The following is a 16572-nucleotide window of genomic DNA, read 5'->3' as shown; positions in this document are numbered from 1 at the left end:
GCACAGGCGGTGAAGCAGGTCTCTGTCTCCCTCTTTCTATCTTCTCCTCCTCTGTCCATTTCTCTCTGTCCTATCCAATAACAACGACAGCAACAACAATAACCACAACAATGATAAACAACAAGGGCAACAAAAGGGGGAAAAATAGCCTCCAGAAGCCGTGGATTCATAGTGCAGGCACCGAGCCCAAGCAGTAACCCTGGAGGCAAAATAATAATAATAATAAAATAATAATAATAATATTCAAAGAGGGCCAGAGACAGCTGACCTGGAACCTGAAGAGCAAGAGCCTTGCCTTCCTCAAGGCCCCAAGTCTGAGCCCCAGCACTACAGGGGAGCACCGTGGGATAGTGGGGTAGTGCGGTGATTCCTCTTCCTTTCTGTCTCTCTCTCTCTCTGCACCTCCCAATTCATTTATTTAAATATTTTATCTATTAATGAGACAGACAGGAGAAGAGAGAAAAAGAACCAGAGCATCACTCTGGGACATGTGACACCAGAGACTGAACTCGGGACCTCATGTTTGAGAGCCCAATTATCCACATATCTGGACCACTCTCCCCATTCTTCTATGAAAAATATTTTTTCCACAGCAAAAGAAACCACTACCCAAACCAAGAGACCCCTCACAGAATGGGAGAAGATCTTTACATGTCATACATCAGACAAGAGTTTAATAATCAACATATATAAAGAGCTTGCCAAACTCAACAACAAGACAACAAATAACCCCATCCAAAAACGGGGGGAGGACTTGGAAAGAATATTCACCACAGAAGAGCTCCAAAAGGCCGAGAAACACATGAAAAAATGCTCCAAGTCTCTGATTGTCAGAGAAATGCAAATCAAGACAAGGAGATACCACTTCACTCCTGTGAGAATGTCATACATCAGAAAAGGTAACAGCAGCAAATGTTGGAGAGGGTGTGGGGTCAAAGGAACCCTTCTACACTGCTGGTGGGAATGTCAATTGGTCCAACCTCTGTGGAGAAGATTGGAGAACTCTCAGAAGGCTAGAAATGGACCTACCCTATGATCCTGTAATTCCTCTCCTGAGGATATATCCTAAGGAACCCAACATATCCATCCAAAAAGATCTTTGTACACATATGTTCTTGGCAGCACAATTTATAATAGCCAAAACCTGGAAGCAACCCAGGTGTCCAACAACAGATGAGTGGCTGAGCAAGTTGTGGTCTATATACACAATGGAATACTACTCAGCTGTAAAAAATGGTGACTTCACCATTTTCAGCCGATCTTGGATGGACCTTGAAAAAGTGATGTTAAGTGAAATAAATCAGAAACTGAAGGATGAATATGGGATGATCTCACTCTCAGGCAGAAGTTGAAAAACAAGATCGGAAAAAAAAAAAAACAAAACAGCCCACAAGTAGATCCTGAAATGGAATTGGCGTATCACACCAAAGTAAAAGACTCTGGAGTGGGGGTGGGTGGGTGGGGAGAATACTGGTCTAAGAAGGATGACAGAGGACCTAGTGGGGGTTGTATTGTTATATGGGAAACTGGGGAATGTTATACATGTACAAACTATTGTATTTACTGTTGAATGTGAAACATTAATTCCCCAATAAAGAAATTAAAATAAACTGAAATATTAAAAAAAAATTTTTTTTCTTAAAATTAAGAAAAATCAGCCTGGGGGTTGTGGAATCATGCGTGTGACAGGCTCCCTGCACCGAAAAATAACAACAATAGTGATAATAATAATGACAACCAAGATAAAGAAAGAACAAAGACAGGCGAGACAGCCCAGCTGGACAGTGTACTGCCTTGTTACACGCAAGACCTGGCAGCCACAGCACCCAGGGAAGCTCTTTCTCTAACTCTGTCTCTCTCCAGAAAAGATGGCTCAGAGTGGTGAAGCCCTGGCTGAGACAGACAGACAGACTCTCTAACCCTGGAGGAGTATAGATAGGCACCCACCTCCTCTGCCCCCCACCCCCATTCACCCGGTTTCTGAGGACTCTGGAACCTTCCAGGAGGCTCCCAGGATGACCGAGCTGTTGGCTGGCTTACTGCTTGGCTGCAGGTTGTCGTCCAGGCTGTCGTTGTTATAGTTGCCTGGTTGGGGTGGGGGGCACGAACATCAGCGGCCTGTGTGCCCCAGCCAGCTCCTACAGCCCCAGGACCTCCAGCGCTGCCCCCCCTTCTGCTCCTCCAATATCCCTGGGTCCACTGGCGCCCCCCCAGCCCCCAGCTCCTCCACCATCCTGGGACACCCAGCACCCCCGCTTGACCCCCCACTCCACACCATCCCAGAACCCCCAGGACCCTCTGCACCATCCTAGGACCCCCTGGACGCCCGCTTGACCCCCACTCCTGCACCTGCATCATCCCAGGACCCCCAGGTCCGCCCGCCCGCGCCCGGCCCTCACCGCAGAGCCCGCAGAGCCGGCCGGCGTAGGAGGAGGGCAAGGTCACCTCCACCAGCTGGCCGCCGTCGTAGCGGATCTGCAGCCCGAAGTCGGTGTAGAGTAGCGTGAAGGAGCCGCTGGGCATGATGGCCACGCGCCCGCCCAGCGGCCACACGGGCAGGCTCACGCGGCTGCCGTTCAGCTGCGGGACAGCGGGACCGGGGGCTCCGTGGGCACCGGCGCCGGCTCGGGGCGCCCCCCGCACCCCCCCGGCCGGCGGGAACCCCCGGGGACACGCACCACGACCCTGTGGCCCTTGACGAGCGAGATGCGGAGGCTGAACACGTCCACGTGCACGGCCCGCACGTACGAGGCCGCCAGGTTGCCTCCGCGAAGCTCGTTGGTGGCGCTGACGGTGAAGCTGCTCTCCAGTGCCCGCTCCCGGCACAGCCGCGTCAGCGTGTAGGTGCAGGTGCCCATGAAGTGGTGCAGCGCCCCGTCGAATGTCAGGTAGTGGGGGTCACCGGACACGGTGCAGGTGCCGCTGCCTGGGCGAAGGGCGGGAGCTGTAGGGAGCCTCCATACCCAGCAGGCCCCGCCCGCCGCGCCCTGCCCCCGGGATGGCTCCAGCTGAACCCCCCAAAAGCCCCCCACCGAGACCCGCCCCTCCCCCTGTGAGTCAGCCCCGCCTCCTGCTAACCCGTCCCGAGTTAACCCCTCCCCTGGCATGGTCCCGCCCTGTATAGCCCCACCCCCGCAATAGCCCCGCCCCACACAGTCTCGCCCCTGTGCTGGCCCCGCCCTCAGTTAGCCCTCCTCCAAGTTAGCCAGACCCCTGGGATGGCCCCTCCGCCAGTGATCCCCGCCCCGGGTTAGCTCCAAACTTGGCATGGCCCTGTCCCTGGATATCCCCGCCCCTAGGATGGCCCCGCCCCCAGCTGGATCATGTCCCGCCCCCGGCTATCCTGCCGCAGTTAGTCCTGCCCCTGGTTGCCCGGGCTGATCCTGCCCTGCGCAGGCCCTGCTCCCCGCGCCCACCCTAGGATCGCCCCGCAGATCCCGCCTCCACCTCTAGGATGATTCCCCTTCCTCGGCTACCCTAGATACCACTCCCCAGTTGACTCCGCCCCGGCAAGCGCCCCTCCCTACTTCTGGGCTGACCCTATCCCGGCCCGGTCCTACGCTATCCCCATCCAGTCCCAGGGCTGGCCCCGCCCCCGCACCCCCTTGCAGGCCAGCCCTCACCCAGCGCGTGGCAGCCGTAGATGCCTTCCATGCGGGCGCAGGTCTCCTGCGCGAGGCACTTCCAGGCCATGCAGCTGATCTGGCCGCCCAGCTTGCAGAGGCAAAGCTGCGTGCAGCCCGGTGTGTGCCACCGCTCCCCCACCTGCCAGGAGGGAGCGCTTCAGTAGAGAGGCCCCTTGCTGCTTGCGAGGCCCTGGGTTCGAGCGCCATGGGATGCACTGCGGCAGAGCAGGGCATGGCAGGGCAGGGCTCCTTGGACAGATGAGTGGTTCGGAGGAGTTGCTCCTCTCTCCCTCTTCCCTCCTTCTTTCTCTGAAACAATGGGACAGCCAGGCTGCAGCACCCAGCTCCACTCTCACACACGGTGTCCCAGCTTGGAATCCTAATAATACCACAGCTGAGCAGCGCCTTGGTCAAAAACCCAAACAAACAGCAAAGAAAATGAAAAGGACTCTGCAGCCCGGGAGGTGGGGCAGTGGCTGGAGATGTGGACTCGGGCATATGGTCCCCGAGTTTGATCCCTGGCACTGCATGTGCCAGCGTTGTGCTCTGGTTCTCTCGCTCTCCTCCTCCTCCTCTTCCTCAATCCTCCTCCTCCTTCTTCTCTCTCTCCATAAACAAATAAATAAGCAGAGGCTGGATGGTGGCACACCTGGTTGAGTACACACATTCCTGTGCACAAGGACCCAGGTTCAAGGCCCTGATCTTAACTCGCGGGGGGTGGGGGGAGCTTCACTAGGGGTGAAGCATACAATTTCTCTCCCCACCCCTCTCAATTTTCTGTCTCTATCCAAAATATGAATAAAATAAGTTTAAAAGAAAGGACATGAAAATCTTGAGATCTATCTTTTTTTTGGGGGGGTATCTTTTTTTTTGCCTCCAGGGTTATTGCTGGGGCTCAGTGCCTGCACCATGAATCTGCTGCTCCTGGAGGCCACCCCCCTTTTGTTGCCCTTGTTGTTGTAGCCTTGTTGTGGTTATTATTGCTATTGTTGATGTCGTTCATTGTTGGACAGGACAAAGAGAAATGGAGAGAGGAGGGGAAGACAGAGAGGGGGAGAGAAAGACACCTGCAGACCTGCTTCACCACCTGTGAAGCAACTCCCTTACAGGTGGGGAGCTGGGGGCTCGAACTGGGATCTTTATGCTGGTCCTTGCACTTTGTGCCACGTGAGCTTAACGCGCTGTGCTACCACCTGACCCCCTATCTTTTTTTTAAAAAAAATTACTTATTTTCCCTTTTGTTGCCCTTGTTTTTTATTGCTGTTGTAGTTACTATTGTCTGCTTCAGAGAGAAATGGAGAGAAGAGGGGAATACAGAGAGGAGGAGAGAGACACCTGCAGACCTGCTTCACGGCTTGTGAAGCAACTCCCCTGCAGGTAGGGAGCCAGAGGCTGGAACCCGGATCCTTACGCTGGTCCTTGCGCTTCATGCCACGGGGATCTATCTTAAATGGTATGTACCTGGGGGCAGGCAACTGTGCACCTTTAACAGTGTTACCATGTGTAAAGACCCCCAGCTGCAGGGGGTAAGCTTCACCAGCAGTGAAACAGGGCTGCAGGTGTCTTTCATTTCTGCTCTGTCTCCTCCTTCCCTCTCAATTTCTCTTTTTTTCCAAATATTTTTGTTTATTTTTTATTACTGAATAGAGACAGAAATTGAGAGGGATGGAGGAGATAGAGAAGTAAAGAGACCAAGAGACACCTGCAGCCCTGCTTCACCACTCATGAAGCTTTCTCCCTTGCAGGGGCTTGAACCTGGGCTCCTGCACACTGCAGTGCAAGTACTTATACCAGGTGTGCTACTGCCTGGCCCCTCAACTTCTCTGTCTCTATCCAAAATAAATTTTAAAAATTTGAAAATAAAAAGTCAAACATTAAAAAGGGCATGTATACTCGCTTAATATAAAAATAAGTTGTGGTCGGGGGGCTGGTGCAGTGGATAAAGCATTAAACTCTCAAGCATGAGGTTCTGAGTTCAAGCAGGAAATGTACCAGAGTGATGTCTGGTTCTTTCTCTCTTATTTTTCTCATAAATAAATAGAATCTTTCAAAAAATAAAAATAAGTTAATGAGTCATATAAAAGAAAAGAAGGGGGAAGGAAAAAGAAAGAATGAAAAGCAGAGGCAGAGAGAGGGGAATTGGGGCTAAAAAGAGTAGCAGGGGCTTTGCCGCGAGTGGGAAGGCCCCTTAACCCCCCCAGGGTCCAGCCCCTCCCCCCACCTTGAAGTAGCTGCCACTGGTGGGGTCCAGGCAGCCACACTGGGCACGGGTCACACACTGCAGACCGCTGAGCACGTAGCCGGGCACGCACTCACAGCCCTCCACGCAGCGGTCCTGGCACGACATGCCCGAGAAGTTGGCATGGCAGGTCTCGGGGCACGGCTTGGCGCACAGTGTGTAGCGGCTGTAACGTGGGCAGGGCAGGGCTGGTGCCCGCAGGGAGAGGCAGTGAGTAGGCTGACTGGGGTGGTGTCTGGTGACCCCCTGCTCTGCCTGGGACCCCTCGGTTTGGCTCTCTGGAGGTTTCCATCTGAGGGTCCTCAGGGTCCCCAGACACCAGGCGGAAATGGGGAGGCAACACTCACCACAGAATTGGGGCTTCCTCCAGGGCTTCACAGCATAGCCTGCCTCCTGGCACGTCTCGGTCAGGGCCGCCATGTGTCCACACAGCACCTGCTGCTGGCCCTGGAAGCTGCACATGTCCAGCATGCAGTTGTTGAAGAAAGGTGTGGTGGCCACGTGGGGTAGGCAGGTCCTACAGGGAAGAGGCCACCAGGTCAGGGTCCAGGGCCCCCACAGCCACCCTCCCAACCTCGCCCAGCCTCTTTCCTACTCGAAGACTCCGTGGGGGTCCACCAGCTCCTCACAGATGGCCGGCCCAGACAGGGTGTTTATCAAACTGGAGTCGCAAGACGGGGGGCTCGCCTGTTCTTTCTGGCACCTGGGAAAGACACACACACCCCAAAAGAAGGGCTCAGGAGAAGAGGGTTCAGTCTCAGCTCTTGGCTGAGCCTAGTGGAGAGAACATTCCAGCACCCAGCGGGCTGAGGGAGGGAGGCAGGGAGAGGCAGGGAGAGGAGGAGTCAGAGAACTTGACCCAGAATGAGGTGGGGAGACAGAGTGGGTATGGAGGTGAGGCCACAGGGGTGGGGGATTCAGGGGCTCAGGGCTCCGGGACTGCCCCCTCACTCCTTATCCTCGTCCTCCACCATCTGCCAGCTGTTGCCCAGCTCCTCGGTGTCCCTGGCAGGACTGCCATCTGGCTTGTGGTCGTCATTGCTGCTGTCACCATCGTAGTTGCCACAGAAGCCACAGAGTTTGCTGGAGTAGGTGCTAGGGGCCGGGCAGAGGTGCAGAGAAGGTGTCTCGTCAGGCTGGGCCAAGCCCACAGTGGGGAGGGGGTGCAAAGCAGGCTCCAGACCAGGGTCCATGACAGGTGTCAGAAGTTCCCAGCTGCCGCTGGGGTCTCTGAGTACTCCCACTGCAGCCTCAGCCCAAGTCAGACCTCTGGTGTAATGGCCCTGGAACCTTCCAGGTTCTTCTTGTGTTTGCTGTTCACTCTTTCTAAATGATTTTTTTTTTTAAGAAGATGTATTTGTGTACTCATGAAAGATGGGACGAGAGAGAAGCAGAGCATCCCTCGGGCACGTGTGATGCTGGGACCCGGACCAAACTCAGGATCTCCTGCTTCAGAGCAATGCTGTATCTACTGCACTACCTGGCTTCTCTTTTTCTTCTCTCTCTCTCTCTCTCTCTCTCTCTCTCTCCAGTCCAGGCTTTATCTCATGAACATTTTCACCAGTCCTGTGCCAACATTTTTGGGTATGCAGGAGGGGGGCCGGGGAGGGGGAGAAGGAGGGAGGGAGGGGGTGTGTGTGTGAGAGAGAGAGAAAGGGATGGAGAAAGACCATAGCATCAAAGCTCCCTCCAGGGCCCTAATACCTCCTGTGTGGTACCAGGGCTTAAACCTGGGCTGAGCACACAGCAAGACACATGCCCTATCTGTGAGCTGTCTCTCTGGCCTTTTTTTTTTTTTTTTCCTTACTAGCTTGACTGATGGTTTGGTTTCATGAGATCAGAGCCCCACTCTGCTGTGTGCCGATTTGGAGCTCGTGCCTGGAGACTGAGGCTGAGGAGTGTGCACTCTACCCACTGAGCCTCCCCCATGTTTGAACAAACGTCCTGTCCCTTGTCCACAGAGGCAGCCACTTCTCCCTAAAGTTACAGTGAATGGGTCCTTCCAACATGCTCCCTGAGCACTGCGTGCACACTCCAGGCTCCCACTGCCCAGAGTCACTCCCTCCTGTCTCCTCACCAGGGTGCTGGGGGTGCAGCTGCCGACTGGGGTGCCTCCTCACCTGGGCACACTGACAAAAAGCTGCTCCTCACCATCCCATCTCACCCGCAAGCCGAACCTAGTCTGCAGCTCCACGAAGCGCCCGCTGGGGGCCAGGAAGACTCCCTTGGACGGCACGGCAGGGAGGGTCACCTGCTGTCCCCCAACCTGGACAGAGGTGGAGAGAAGGACCTGGGGGGTCACTGTGGACCCACCATATCTTGTGAGACCTCTCCTCTGCAGTCCCAGAGGCCTCTGCAGTGCGCTCAGGTGCCCAGAGCCTTGTGGGGGGTGGAGAGCATACCAGCGTGCGCCGGCCCCGGAGCAAGGTGATGGTGGTCTCCGACAGGGTCACATAGACTTTGCTCAGGGTAGATATGCCCACCTGGCCACGGTCTTCGTTCTTCACCGTCACCCGGAAGAACGGCTCTGGGGGCGGAGGGGGAAGAGGGAGGGCTGGGGTGTCCACTTGAGAGCCCACATATGGGGGTGCCCATGCCAGGCACTGTGGGAGAATGCATTACCTAGGGGCCAAGTGGTGGCACACAAGGAGCAGAGTTCAAGTCCTCGCTCCCCACCTGCAGGGGGAACACTTCACAAGCAGTGGAGCTGGGCTGCAGGTGTCTCTCTCTTCCTCTTTGTCTCATCTTCCTCTCATAATGCCACTGTTTCTATCCTAACTAAACTAATGTTTTTTTTGTTTGCTTGCTTGTTTTTGTTTTGCCTCCATGGTTATTGCTGGGCTTGGTGCCTGCACTACAAATCCACTGCTCCTGGAGGCCATTTTTTCCTTTTTGTTGCCCTTGTTGTTTATCATTGTTGTTGTTATTATTATTATTGTTATTACTGTTGCTGTTATTGGATAGGACAGAGAGAAATGGAGAGAGGATGGGAAGACAGAGAGGGGGGAGGAAAGACAGACACTTGCAGACCTGCTTCACTGCTTGTGAAGCAGCCCCCCCCCCCACAAGTGGGGAGCCGGGGCTTGAATTGGAATACTTACGCTGGTCCTTGTGCTTTACACCATGTGTGCTTAACCCACTGTGCTACCGCCCGGCCCCCAAAATAATGGTTTTCTTTTTTTTCTTTTAATATTTATTTATTTATTCCCTTTTGTTGCCCTTGTTTTATTGTTGTAGTTGTTGTTGATGTCGTTGTTGTTGGATAGGACAGAGAGAAATGGAGAGAGGAGGGGAAGACAAAGAAGGGGAGAGAAAGATAGACACCTGCAGACCTGTTTCACCGCTTGTGAAGCGATTCCCCTGCAGGTGGGGAGCCGGGGGCTCGAACCAGGATCCTTACACTGGTCCTTGTGCTTAGCGCCACCTGCGCTTAACCCACTGTGCTACCGCTCGACTCCCCAAAATAATGGTTTTTAAAAAGCTTCTGGGACCAGTTGGTGGCACACCTGCTTGAATAAACATGTCACTATGTACAAGGACCCAGGTTCACCCCCCCCTCTGCTCCCCCACCTGCAGGGGGGACTCTTCACAAGTGAAGCAGGGCTGCAATGTCTCTCTTTCCTTCCCTCTCTATCTCTTCCTCTCTCAATTTCTTTATGTGTTTATCAAATAAAAAAAGAGAGAAAGGGGGCTGAGTGGTGGTGCACCAGGTTAAGTGCTCATAGTACGAACACAAGGACCGGCATAAGGATCCTGGTTTGAGCCCCGGATCCCCACCTGCAGGGGGGACGCTGCACAAGTGGTGAAGCAGGTCTCCAGGTGTCTCTCTGTCTCTCTCCCTCCCTCTCTACCTCCCCTCTTGATTTCTCTCTGTCCTATCCAATAAAAAAAAAAAAAAAGAAAAATTTGTAGTGCTGGCACTGAGCCCCAGCAATAACTCTGGTAGCAAAAAAAAAAAAAAAAGAGAGAGAGAGAGAGAGAGAGAAAAGAAAGGAAGTATTCTCTGAGGTCTGCTCTTACTGTAGGGGTTCAAAGATGGAAACAGCCAAGCCTGAACATCAGAAGACCCTGAGTCTACCTGACCCATGATCCCCAGTTCTGAGGTGCAAATGTACTTAATTTCAACACTAAACACACACTCTCTCTCTCTGTATGTGTGCGCGTGCGCGTGCGCGTGCGCGTGTGTGTGTGTGTGTGTTGCATCTGCATGTACATGCTGCCTGGGTGTGACATGGAGGACCGAGGACTTGATGATGGTGGGTGGGGTGTGTGACAGTCTGCAGAGTTTGTTTCAGTACTGACCTTTGTAACAATGAAGGTCTCTACACTTATATGAGCTTTCAGAAAAAAATAAGTAAATAAATAAATAAATCTATAAATAAATAAGGAAAGCCTGAGAGGTGGCACAGTGAGTGGGCCACTGAGCTTAGAAGCATGAGGGCCTAAGTTCAATCCCCAGCATCTCAGGTGCCAGAGTGATGCCCTGGTTTTCTCTCGTGTTAAGAAATAGATGTTTTTAAAAATAAATAAATAGGGAGTTGGGCAGTAGCGCAGTGGGTTAAGCGCACATGGAACAAAGCACAAGGACTGGCGTAAAGATCCCGGTTTGAGCCCCTGGCTCCCCCACATGCAGGGGGGGGTTGCTTCACAGGCTGTGAAGCAGGTCTGCAGGTGTCTATCTTTTTCTCCCCCTCTCTGTCTTCCCATTCTCTCTTGATTTCTCTCTATCCTATCCAACAACAACAGCAATAATGATAAACAACAAGGGCAACAAGAGGGAAAAAATAGCCTCCGGGAGCAATGGATTCATAGTGCAGGCACTGAGCCCCAGCAATAACCCTGGAGGCAAAATAAATAAATAAATAAATAAATAAATAAATAAATAAGTGGTAGGGGAAGTGGCACAATGAATCAATGAATAAAGTGTTAGACTCTCAAACATGAATGTCCTGAGTTCAATCCCCAGTACTGTATGCACAAGAGTGATGTCTGGTTTTTTCTCTTCCTATCTTTCTCATAAATTTTTCAAAAAGGCTTTTAAAAAATAAATAATAAGTGAGATGGGAAGATAATGCAGTGATTCTTCAAAAAGACTTTCATGCCTGAGGGTCTGAGGTCCCAGATTCAATTCCCAGCACCACCATCAGCCAGAGCTGAGCAGGGCTCTGGTTCAACGTGCCTAAGTTAATAACCTTTTTTTTAAATTTCTTTATTGGGGAATTAATGTTGTACATTCAACAGTAAATACAATAGTTTGTACACGCATAACATTTCCCAGTTTTCCATATAACAATACAACCCCCACTAGGTCGTCTGTTAATAACCTTGTGAGAAATAGCTCGCCAGGTGGAGTGCCTGCCTGGTCATGAGCAAGGCATTGGGGGACGCTCAGAGACTGTAATGTCTCTCCCTCTCTTTCTCTCTGAATATAAACTGACTCATGGATCCTCAAAAGAGAAATGAAAAATAAAATCTTTGAAAATAAGAGAGCAGTTTCCTAAAAAGGCACCATCTGATCTTTGGGCCTGAGTGAGGCCTTTTTATTTGGGGGTGTGGATGTTGGAGGAGTGTGCCAGCCTTACCTACGAGGGGCCCTGGCCCCGTCCCTATCCCCTACCCCTCCCACACCCCTGCAGCCTGGCCCAGGCCTCCTCACCTCAGTTCCCAACACCCTGCCGCCCAGGCCCCTGTCACCTGTGTAGCTGCCACACGGCTGCGCCAGGATGTAAGTGCACTTGCCCATGAAGTCAAAATGCTGCCCGTCGAATGTGCGGTAGTGGGGGTCTCCGTAGACGAAGCAGGTGGCAGAGCCTGGGGGTGTGGGTCGCATGGGGACAGTCTGGAGGAGCCAGTTCCTGCACTGGGGACTGCAAAGGCCCCGCCCCACAGCCGGGCAGCCCTGGGGTCACTTACCATAGGGGTGGCACGTATACTGGCCATCCTTGAGCTGGCACACAGTATGCGTCCCGCACTGGAAGGGGTGGCACTCCAGCCGGCTGCCTGGCAGGCACTGGCAGCGCTCCGTGCAGTTGGGGCTGAACCACTCAGCCCCGGGCTGTGGGGAAGGGACCCAAGTCATATGGGGGTGCTTCCCCGTATGCTGCTCTGCTGCTGCTCTTCCCACCCAAACACATCACTGTGGGTGGGGAGTAGACAGCATAATAGTTCTGCAAAGAGACTCACATGCCTGAGGCTCTGAAGTCCCAGGTTCAGTCCCCAGCACCACTAGCCAGGGCTGAGCAGTGCTCTGTTTAAGAAAAAAAAAAGGAGGCGGGTGGTGGCGCAGCAGGTTAAGTGTACATGGCAGAAAGCGCCAGGACCCACATCAGGATCCCGGTTTGAGCCCCAGGCTCCCCACCTGCAGGGGGTTCGCTTCACCAGCGGTGAAGCAGGTCTGTAGGTGTCTTTCTCCCTGTCTTCCCTTCCTCTCTTGATTTCTCTCTGTCCTATCCAACAATAATGACAGCAATAACAACAACAAAGGCAACAAAAGATTAAAAAAAAAAAACGTGGGTGGCCCCAGAATATTTGCACTGACTGCTGGGCTCCTCCTGACATCCCCACCCCTCTCCCTCTCTGCACAATATGCTCCAGGCTCTCTGCCTTCTCTGGGAGACTGCCTGCCTCGGGGTGCCTGTCCTCCCCAGCACTGGCTACAGTTTTGCTCTTTGACATTTATTTCTTTATTTGTTTATTTATTTTATTGCCACCAGCACAATGTTGGGGCTTAGTGCCTGCACCACTAATCTGCCACTTCCGGTGATTTGGCTTTTCTGTCTTTCTCTCTTTTCTTTCATAAGACAGAAACTGAGAGGGAAGAAGGAGGTAGAAAAGGGAAGAGACAGTTGCAGCCTTGCTTCACTGATCTTGAAGCCTACACCTTGCAGGGGAGGGCTGGGGGTTTGAACCTGGGTACTTGTGCATGGTGACATGTGCACCCCCACCCAGTCCCCCCTTTGAAATGTTTCATGAAGTTTTGGCCTACTCCTGGATCAAAAAGACTCTCCTGCCTGAGGTTCTGAGGGCCCAGGTTCAATTCCCAGCACCACCAGCAGACACAGCTGAGCCAGACTATAGAAAAAAAAAGTGGGGGCTCAGGCAGTAGTGCAGTGGGTTAAGCACATGTGGTGCGAAGTGCAAGGACTGGCATAAGGATCCTGGTTCGAGCCCCCAGCTCCCCACCTGCAGGGGATCACTTCACAGGCAGTGAAGCAGGTCTGCAGGTGTCTATCTTTCTCTCCTCTCTTTCTTCCCCTCTTCTCTCCATTTCTCTCTGTCTTATCCAACAACGATGACATCAACAACAACAGTAATAACTACAACAATAAAACAACAAGGGCAACAAAAGGGAAAAATAAATAATTTTAAAAAGTATTAAAAAAGGAAAAAAAGAATAAACAAACACCCCCCCCAATAAAACAAAAAACAAAGAACGGGGGCCGGGTAGTGGCGCACCTGGTTGAGTGCACATGTTGCAATGAGCAAGGATCCAGGTTCAAGCCCCCGATCCCCACCTGCAGGGGGAAAGCTTTGAGAGTGGTAAAGCAGGGTTTCAGGTGTCTTTCTGTCTCTTTGCCTTTCTGTCTCTCCCTTCTGCTCGATTTCTGACTGTCTCTATCCAATAAATAAATAAAGATAATAAAAAAATTAAAAAACAAGGAACAATGAAGCCAGCCTGATGTCAAAATAGAGGTGTACGTGATACTAGTTGGATGGGGTGGGGGGGGGGCAGCAGAGAGGGAGAAGTGATCCCCTGAGGAGACAAGCTAGACGGCTGGCATGGAGGGGCAGGGCACCCAGGGTGGGGAAGTGGCACTGAGCCCAAAGGTGGGGCTTAATGAAGGTGCAATGTGGGGGGTTGCATGCTCTATCGGACCAGCGGTCACCATGTAGAGAGGCCAGGTTCGAGCATTGTCATCAGATGGGAGATGCTGTGGTGTCTCTCTGTGAGAGGATCGAGGGATCACACAGCAAACAAAACACAATGAAGAAGTCACACCTTGTGTGCTGACCTCTCTGGGGATCTGGAGTCCTGTCCCCCAGGAGCCTCTAAGCACGGGGAACCCCCAGGCTGTGCTGGCCAGCTCTCTCGGAGCCCCCAGGTGGCCGTACCTGGTAGTAATCATCGTTGTAGAAGCAGGGGCAGTTGGAGGCGTTGATGCAGCTGGTGTTGCTGAACAGCAAGCCGGGGTTGCAGACGCAGCCCCACTGGCAGTCGCCCTCACAGCTGGGCTTTGGGTTGTCGCAGGTTGCTGGGCAGGCGCAGGGCTGGTTCTGGGCATTGGGTGGGCATCCCTCTAAGGGGAAAATACAGCCCCGTCAGGCCACAGCCTGCAGCCTGTCTCCCCTCATGAAGGCTTCCCACCTCTCTGCCCCCAGGTTCTCAAAAGAAGCCTCTGTCTTCTTCAGCAGGGCCAGACCTTACAAACATGACATGCATAGAGAGAAGCCAGCGGGCGCCAGGCAGCAGTGTACCTGGTTAAGAGCACAAATCACAGTGCACAAGGACCCATGTTCAAGCCTCCCATGTTCAAGCTTCACAAGTGGTAAAGCAGAACTGCAGGTGTCTGTCTCTTTAACTCTGCCCTTCCTCTCAAATTCTACCTCTATCAAATCACAAATAAAAAATTTTAAAAGAGAGAGAGGCCAGCCACAAGAGGCCTCACAGTATTCAACTCTGTAGGAAACTTGCAAACCTGCAGGGACAGGAAGTGGCAGTGGTAACTGTTCATGGGCCTGGGGATTCTTATTAGGGTGAGGAAGATGTCCTAATGTTAGATAGTGAGGGTGGTGATCCAGGAAGTGGCACAACGGATAAAGCAGTGTACTCTCAAGCATGAGGTCTTGAGTTCAGTCCCCAGTACCAGAGTGATGTCTGGTTCTTTCTCTTTCCTTGCATCTTTCTCATCAATCAATAAATAAAATCTTTAAAAAGAAAGAAAGAGGGCAGAGAGTAGATAGCATAATGGTTATGCAAAGAGACTCTCATTTCTGAGGCTCCAAAGTCCCAGGTTCAATCCCCTGCATCACCATAAGCCAGAGTTGAGCAGTGCTCTGGTTAAAAAAAAAAAAAAGAAAGAAAGAAAGAAAGAAAGAGAGGTGTCTGCCCACCTCTGTGCACATAGTAACCCTGCTCACCTGTACTTTAAAGGATGGATCTGGGGAGTCGGGCAGTAGCGCAGTGGGTTAAGTGCACGTGGTGCAAAGCACAAGGACCAGCATGAGGATCCCGGATCGAGCCCCTGGCTCCCCACCTGCAGGGGAGTCACTTCACAGGCGGTGAAACAGGTCTGCAGGTGTCTGTCTTTCTCTCCTCCTCTCTGTCTTCCCCTCCTCTCTCCATTTCTCTCTGTCCTATCCAACAACAATGACATCAATAACAACAATAAAAACCACAACAATGATAAAACAAGGGCAACAATAACTACAACAACAAGGGCAACAAAAAGGAAATAAATAAATATTTAGAAAATACTTAAAAAAAAGAAAGAAAGAAAAGAAAAAAGCTTTAAAGGATGGATCTGGCCCAGGAGGGTGGCTTCTCTGTAGAGCATGTTCCCAGCCAGTGTGAGGGTTCAATCGCCCCCCTCCCCCCCTACATACACACCATTAAAAGGGCCACAGGGGAGGCTCTGAGGTTCCATTCCCAGCACAACCAAAAACCAGAGCTAAGCGGTGCTCTGGTTTCTCTCTATCTTCTCTCACTTACTCTCTCATTAAAAAAAGAAATTGGGAGTCGGGCTGTAGAGCAGCAGGTTAAGCACACCAAGCACAAGGCACCAAGCACAAGGACCGGCATAAGGATCCGGGTTCGAGCCCCCAGCTCCCCACCTGCAGGGGAGTCGCTTCACAGGCTGTGAAGCAGGTCTGCAGGTGTCTATCTTTGTTTCCCCCTCTCTTCCCCTCCTCTCTTCATTTCTCTCTGTCCTATCCAACAACAACAACAATAATAACTACAATAACAATAACAAGGGCAACAAAAGGGAATAAATAAATAAATATTTAAAAATAAATAAATAAATCAAGGGTATAGGGTAGATAGCATAATGGTTGTACAAAGAGACTCTCATGCCTGAGGCTCCAAATTCCCAAATTCAATCCCCCTCACCACCATAAGCCAGAACTGAACAGTGCTCTGGTTAAAAATAAATAAATAAATAAATAAATAAATCAGGTTTTGTAAAACACAAAGCAGAACTTGGACTGGATCGGGTGTATTGCACCAAGGTAAAGGACTCTAGGGGACTGGAGGGGTTCAGGTTCTGGGATATGATGGTGGAGGACCACCTAGGTGGGGAGTTAAAGTTTGTGCAGAAAACTGAGAAATGTTACACATGTACCAACTACTGTATTTATTTATTTATTTATTTTTTTTTTTTTTTCCGGAGTGAAGAGGAAACACAAACCTTTATTCGTGCTGGCACCTCAGAGTTGGGTGTTAGAGAAGCAGGTTGGGCCGCGTGGAGGTAGAGAAAATGGCCACCTCACGCAGTAACCTTTCCTGCGTCTGAACACCGGAGTGGAGTGCCGGCAAGAGCCCAACTACTGTATTTAGTGTCAACTATAAACCATTAATTCCTCTGATAATGCTTAAAGTAAATTTTATTTTATATTTATTTATAAGAGTTATGCAACTTAATTTTTTTTCTTTCTTTGTTTGTTTATTGGATAAAGAAAGCCAGAAATTGCGAGGAAGAGGGAGGGAGA

The 16572-nt window shown here is 51.7% G+C and overlaps 1 protein-coding gene and 1 non-coding gene across 2 annotated transcripts in view; one reads left to right on the top strand and one right to left on the bottom strand.

Annotated features, from left to right (window-relative positions):
• ZAN (zonadhesin) overlaps positions 1 to 16572 on the bottom strand; it is a 48783-nt gene that overhangs the window by 18136 nt on the left and 14075 nt on the right. The window contains exons 14-26 of the mRNA XM_060173429.1: positions 13978 to 14162; positions 11779 to 11920; positions 11560 to 11676; positions 8268 to 8392; positions 7986 to 8131; positions 6817 to 6960; positions 6461 to 6568; positions 6213 to 6382; positions 5848 to 6053; positions 3624 to 3765; positions 2679 to 2926; positions 2400 to 2580; positions 1974 to 2085 (exon numbers count right to left, since the gene is read on the bottom strand). Coding sequence (XP_060029412.1) covers positions 1974 to 2085; positions 2400 to 2580; positions 2679 to 2926; positions 3624 to 3765; positions 5848 to 6053; positions 6213 to 6382; positions 6461 to 6568; positions 6817 to 6960; positions 7986 to 8131; positions 8268 to 8392; positions 11560 to 11676; positions 11779 to 11920; positions 13978 to 14162 — 2026 coding nt within the window. The remainder of the gene's footprint in view (positions 1 to 1973; positions 2086 to 2399; positions 2581 to 2678; positions 2927 to 3623; positions 3766 to 5847; positions 6054 to 6212; positions 6383 to 6460; positions 6569 to 6816; positions 6961 to 7985; positions 8132 to 8267; positions 8393 to 11559; positions 11677 to 11778; positions 11921 to 13977; positions 14163 to 16572) is intronic.
• On the top strand, positions 9893 to 9969 carry LOC132533269 (small nucleolar RNA U2-19). The gene has a single exon (XR_009545162.1). It is a non-coding gene; the product is annotated as a small nucleolar RNA U2-19 (small nucleolar RNA).

Source organism: Erinaceus europaeus, chromosome 15 (assembly GCF_950295315.1).
Source record: "Erinaceus europaeus chromosome 15, mEriEur2.1, whole genome shotgun sequence".
Classification (NCBI taxonomy): Eukaryota; Metazoa; Chordata; class Mammalia; order Eulipotyphla; family Erinaceidae; genus Erinaceus; species Erinaceus europaeus.
This window is presented reverse-complemented; position numbering and strand designations above follow the sequence as displayed.